The sequence below is a fragment of the Gigantopelta aegis genome, chromosome 5 (assembly GCF_016097555.1).
Source record: "Gigantopelta aegis isolate Gae_Host chromosome 5, Gae_host_genome, whole genome shotgun sequence".
Classification (NCBI taxonomy): Eukaryota; Metazoa; Mollusca; class Gastropoda; order Neomphalida; family Peltospiridae; genus Gigantopelta; species Gigantopelta aegis.
The window spans coordinates 31,778,750-31,785,428 of NC_054703.1; the positions used below are offsets into that span (position 1 = coordinate 31,778,750).

Genomic DNA, 6,679 nt, shown 5'->3' on the forward strand with positions numbered 1-6,679 from the left:
TTTACACCTACCCATTGAGCCTTGCGGAGCACTCACTCAGGGTTTGGAGTCGGTATCTGGATTAAAGATCCCATGCCTCGACTGGGATCCGAACCCAGTACCTACCAGCCTGTAGACCGATGACCTACCACGACGCCACCGAGGCCGGTAGGTACTATTGAAGACACTGCTCTGTAGTTCTACTTACTCTGCTGACAATATCATTTCATACTGGGGTACACTAGAAAATAACCTTCTCAAAAATATATGATTGGACACTTTTTGAAATTTAAACGTTTTCATTATAGGTTGTAATGTACCAATCATGTGATTGTCAGGTCAGAGTACGAAGTGCACTGTCAAATGTTTAAGGATTAAACCGTAACTATGGCTGTGATTGGTGGATATATGTGACACTGGTTATTTGTTCAAACAATATGACAAATGCCCCATCAGTTCCACATGTTTTATTACCTGAACAATTATTACACTAGTGACATTATGTACTTGTCAATAACTGGGGTGGCAATAAAATATTCTACTGGCATTTTGTGCGGATCATAGGGTGGGTACTGTAAACTCCCTGTAAGTGCTTAAAACGATACGTGACAGTATAGTTTCTTCGAATAATTATCAATGGGAGGTACCACACTATCAGTGTATATACTGACCCGGTGGTTTGAAACGATGCTTCTGTTAGTTTTATTAAGAATTGTTACTATGGTCGTCAATAGGAATTTACTTGGTCTAATGGAACCATGAGTGGTGCGGAGTTGTACGTATATAGTGACACGTTGCAGTGATATCTACCGTCAGAAAATGTGTACACCAGGAGCATAAGAGAATAAGATGAGTAGTCCACTGTCCGGTGCAAGTTTGATGAGTGAGGCCTTCAACAGCTGCTGAATTCTCACTTTGATATAAAACAAACATACACGAGTTTTGAACCCGTTGGCCATGAGACAGATGGTCATTCTATTCATTAAAACACAACATGACTGAACGCGATAATACCTTTGATCTATCAGGTCAGGGTAAGAGATTTACGTTTGACAAGTGCAGTGCGATTATTTGGAAGCTCGAGCTTTCATGCCTCGCTTTCGATCACCACTTTCTATCTCCACTAAATTAATAAATTAAAAGGAACAATGAAGCTCCAATCAGATAATGACTCTCTCGGCTAACACTGCCAGTTACCTCACCTTCTTTCAGCTCTGCTATTCCTTTGTCACACAACCATTTCTGTTGATCTCGACTGGAGCTTGGTCAGTAGAAAATGATGTCTCGTAGGCAGTATTTGCCCAATACTCTCACAAACCCAAACAGTGGAACATTCACTACATAGATTTCGACAGCACATCATCATAATCTGATGTGTCCTATTTTAGGATTGACGAATAAAGTTCAATTGTGTGAAACAGACTTGGTCTCAATTATGACTAATCATATATTATGAAGGTTTGTTAATTTCACTTGAAGTTCTAGCGTACATAAAATTAGTTTTAAATATATAGCGCAATGTAATGCTCCAATGCAACTGCCACGACCTCCATGTTAGATTTCTAGGTCAAAATGACATCAAATTGCAAAAAAGGCCACACAAAAAACGGTTATGAATTCCCTGTTTGATGTAAACAGATACCTCGTATATTATTCTAACTCTGTTAGTTTAAGGATTACATCATGTTCTTATTTTAAATACGGTGAACAACAGTAATCTTGGATTTTAAGATCAAGATGACCTGAAAATGCAAAAATGTACTCGGGCTACCTGTAAACTTGTGTCTTCAAGTAAATATATATATATATGTTTTCTTTTATCATTTATATATATATATATATATATATATATATATATATATATATATATATATACACACACACACACACACACACACACACACACACACACACACACACACAAACATGCATGCATACATGCATACATATATACACCCACCCACACACACACACACACACACATATATATAACTTTACATATATTGTAATTGCGCCAGTATTAAATATTAAAGGGACTTTCCCAAGTTTGCTGCATTGTAAGATGTTTCTGACTAATACAATATTTATACGATTAAACTTACATATTAAATATATTTTCTTGTTTAGAATATCAGTGTCTGTATATTCAATGTGTTTCTGATCGTCTTAATATTTTTAAGAAGCCCAAACTGGATTTTGTCTTCAAATAATTTCGTACGTACGAAAAAATCCTTTTAGGAAATAAAATGAAATTTAACCTAGTACAAACACTAGAACGATCAAAAACACGTTTAATATACAGCCACTAATATTTTATGCAGAAAAGTAATTTGATATGTATTTACAATCATCAAACAGTTTCTGTTAGTCGATAACATCCTAATAATTGCAGCAAACTCGGGAATGTCCCTTTAATGGATTATTGAAAACATGTTTTTGTTTTTTTTACAGTACGTCAACATCCTCATCCCGCCCCCCCCCCCAAAAAAAAAAAAACAAAAAAAAAAAACAACAAAAAAATAAACATCCTTCAAAAATAGAACGAAAAGTTACTTAGTTTTGTTTATCTATAGCACTAGAGCACATTGGTTTATTAATGATTGTCTATTGGGTGTCAAGCATTTGGTAATTTTGACATATAGTCTTAGAGAGGAAACCCGCTGCATGTTTCCATTAGTAGCAAGATATCGGTTATAACCATCCCACAGACAGGGTACCACATGCCACAAGGCGTTGTACAGTGTGTCTGCTTTACAGATTTTGCTGTACAGGTGCCTGGTATATTAAGAGGTTTTATACAAGAACTAACGGGACTCCAAAGTCTGGAATAATTTGAATTAAATTAAACAGGACTGAACTAATATTAACGTTTATCTTGTTGTACAGTACATTCCACCAATCAAGTGTTTACTACACCAGTCGTATGTGTCAGAAGTGTGTGTGCATTAACGAAGGAAGGAAATGTTTTACTTAACAACGCACTCAACACAATGCATTTATGGTTAAATGGCGTCCGATATATGGTCAATGACCACACAGATATTGACAGAGAAAACCTGCTGTCGCCACTTCATGGGCTACTCTTTTCGATTAACAGCAAGGGATCTTTTATATGTACCATCCCACAGAACGGATAGCACATACCACGACCTTTGATGTACCAGTCGTTTCGCCCAATGGGCCCACCGACGGGGTTTCGATCCTAGACCGATCGCGCATCACGCGAACACTTTACCTCTGGGCTACGTCCCGCGCCGGCATTAACGAATTACTATTACTGCTTCATGCAATAACTGTTTTATTAAACAGTCTGTCAACAGTCCAGGAGGGGGGGGGGGGGGGGGGGGGGGGGGGGGGGGGGGGTAGCCCAGTGCTAAAGCGCTCGGTTGATGCGCAGTCGGTTTTGGATCGATCCCCGTCGGTGGACCCATTGGGCTATTTCTCGGTGCAGCCAGTGCACCAAGACTTGTATATCTAAGGCCGTGGTATGTGCTGTCCTGTCTGTGGGATAGTGCATATGAAAGATCCCTTGCTTCATTAGGAAAAATGTAACGAATTTCCTCTGAATACTACGAGTCAGAATTACCAAATGTTTGACATCCAATAGCCGATGATTAATTACTCAATGTGCTCTAGTGGTGACATTAAACAAAACAAACTATCAACATTCCATATTTTAACAGTGTTAAAGGGACATTCCTGAGTTTGCTACATTGCAAGATGTTTCCGACTAATAAACTATTTCTATGATTAAACTTACATATTAAATATATTTTCTTGTTTAGAATATCAGTGTATGTATATTTAATGTGTTTCTAGTCGTCTTAATATTTGTAAGAAGCCCAAACGGAGATAACTGAAATTTAACCTAGTACAAATATTAGAACGATCAGAAACACGTTTAATATACAGCACTAATATATTTTTCAGAAAAAATATATTTGATATGTAATTACAATAGTTAAAAAGTCTCTGTTAGTCGATAACATCTTAAACATTGCAGCTAACTCAGGAATGTCCCTTTAATATCCCGATAATATTTGCGACCACAAATGATAACTGTTTTTACAAATGACTATGTGATTAAATTATTACTACACGCTAATACTATTTCACACAATAATTATTATAATTTTAAACAATAACTTTTTCAGTATATGACTGACCTAGAACATCTGAGATTTAATACAGATTTCCAATGCCTCCAGTCTAAAGAGGAACCATGTAACAAACGATTTTCAAAAGAACAGTTTGAGAGACGACCACCTCACCAACTTCTTAAAGTCTTACGTTCTCTTGAATAACAACATGTCGAATACAAGAGCAGTTATCAGGAATCGGTTGGAAATAGTTTCTCGCCAAATCGACCTGACAGAACTTAATAATCAGTTAGAAGAAAGAAGGAAGAAGAGAATGAAAACCTGTTATCCAGTTGAAATTGACATTTATTTAGATTACAGTACTTGGGAATCAGAAGAAGAGGAGGACATGGAAGAAGAGGAAAATGCCCGACATATCTGGTTATGTCGCGTATATGATGAAAACCCCTATCGCTGTAGACTGTCGGATGAACGCAGTCGGTTTGTGATACAGTTTGGCACCTTGATGGAATTGATTAGCATGGTTAGAAAAATCGCCTTCCCTAACGCATCGTTTACTCAAAACCGACCTTTACAAATTGTGGACACTTGTAAAGAATTTCCAGTTTACAGCATGACTCAAAAACGAAGAGGGATATGTTTAATAATAAATAACGTGGACTATGCTGATCCCTCGAAGGTAAGGTCTGGATCACAAAAGGACTGTAAAGATCTAAAGGCCACCTTTAGAAAGATACTCTTTAAAGTGATCGTTTTAAAAAATTTGACGGACTCGAACATAATTTCGGCAATAAAGAAAATGTCGACTCGGGATCACTCTCAATATGACTCTTTTGTGTGCTGTATTTTAGCACATGGAGGGCGAGGTACAGTAACTGGCGTGAACGATAAACCTGTACATCTTGAAAAAATTACATCTAACTTCCGGGTATGTGACTGTCCGTCTCTCGCAGGAAAACCCAAAGTATTCATCATTCAGGCTTGCCAAGGTTCCAGAGAACAACGAGGTGTGGAGCTACACCAGTCAGATTCCATTTCTGATGACACCCCACTTATGACATTAGCGGATGGTGCCGACTTCTTCATGGCGTATGCGACAGAACCAGGATTCAAATCATACAGAAACCCACGCACTGGATCTTTTTTCATTAACAGTCTGTGTAAAAACATAAACCAATACAAGAGCCACGAGTTGTCGCAGATAATGCGAAAGGTTTGTGCTGAAATCGCACATATAACTATTAATGACGACATGAAACAGGTTCCCTGGGTATCGTCCACACTGACCAAGGATCTGGTTCTCTGGCCAGTGTACACAAATAAAACAGTGACATAATTACTTTGAAGGGAAGATCCAGTTTACAGTACACGAGCGAACTATGATATCGACTCACACTCCTTGGACCGAGATGTTTAATTTCAGTAATTACCCTTTATTGACTATCAATTCCTAGGACGTTTAGGTGTTGGTTTGTCCTGCTTCAGCTAAACGTGGTGACACCTTCCTCACAAACAGACAGCAAAACAGACTTGAAATCTTATACGCAGCCACCAATACCTCAGAAACTTTAATGTTGATATGTGAACTGTAACCGTCGGTGGACAACAAGTTTATATAGTTGCCAGAATATCTTGGATATGAGGAATATTTTCTTCATTTGAAACTGGATTAATGATCCAGGGATTCCATCAACAACATCAACAAAAAAGAAGAAGAAAAAAACAAACAAACAAACAAAAACAACAAAAAACCCTAACAACAAACTATTTCTAGATTAGTCTTCGGTTTGAGAGCTTAGCATCAAAGTGATGTACAAAATGGTTGAATTTATACAAGTAATTTCTTTAAAAGTAACAAATACAATGTGATGCAAAGTCAGTTCGGATTGGATCTGACCATTTAGTACAATAGTGCTCTTCTCTTAGTGTTGTATTCATGAGAGTGAGAACCAATACTTTTGACTACATAAGTATTACAATTTGAGTAAGAAACGCATACGTTTCTTAAGGCAGGAACATGTATGAACATACTATATAGATAATAATGAGTTAATGATGTAGAATGTCGGCTTTATCCTGTGAAAATAAGAATGGGAATTTCTCATTCGGCCTGAACAGGATAAAGCCAATATCCGACGTATTATTTCTGTTATTGTACGATGACCTAGAGGTCAAATGAGCGATTTTGTAATGTAGCTATGCGTGTGACGTCACATGCGTGACATCAAAAGTCATATTCTGCTACTATGCGAATATGACTTTGCTTTATCCATCATCATAATATGTCAAGTATAAGTTTTATTTTAATTTGGTTGTGAAAGATGCTTATATAGTAATTCCCTCGTTCGAAAAACGTGGTTTGTGTACTAAATCAAATATACTCTTCAAAAGAAGAAACGCAAAACCACATTGTCGTAACATTTGGAGAATTGATTTAATTATTGAATGGTGAGTCCGATAATTACCAAATGTTGCAGGATTGTTCACATTTCACTCTAGTCCATGGTGAGTAAGTGATAGGACACACCACCAAGGTCAAGGTCATCTGGAGTCAATACCGGGTGTGGCCTCCGCGTGTGTTGACAACTGCCTGGCACCGC

The 6,679-nt window shown here is 37.5% G+C and overlaps 1 protein-coding gene across 1 annotated transcript; it reads left to right on the top strand.

Moving 5' to 3' along the window:
- Positions 1-4,287: 4,287 nt before the first annotated feature.
- On the top strand, positions 4,288-5,415 carry LOC121373089 (caspase-3-like). The gene has a single exon (XM_041499537.1). It carries the CDS (start codon positions 4,288-4,290, stop codon positions 5,413-5,415), a length of 1,128 nt encoding a protein of 375 aa, XP_041355471.1.
- The last annotated feature ends 1,264 nt before the right edge of the window (positions 5,416-6,679 follow it).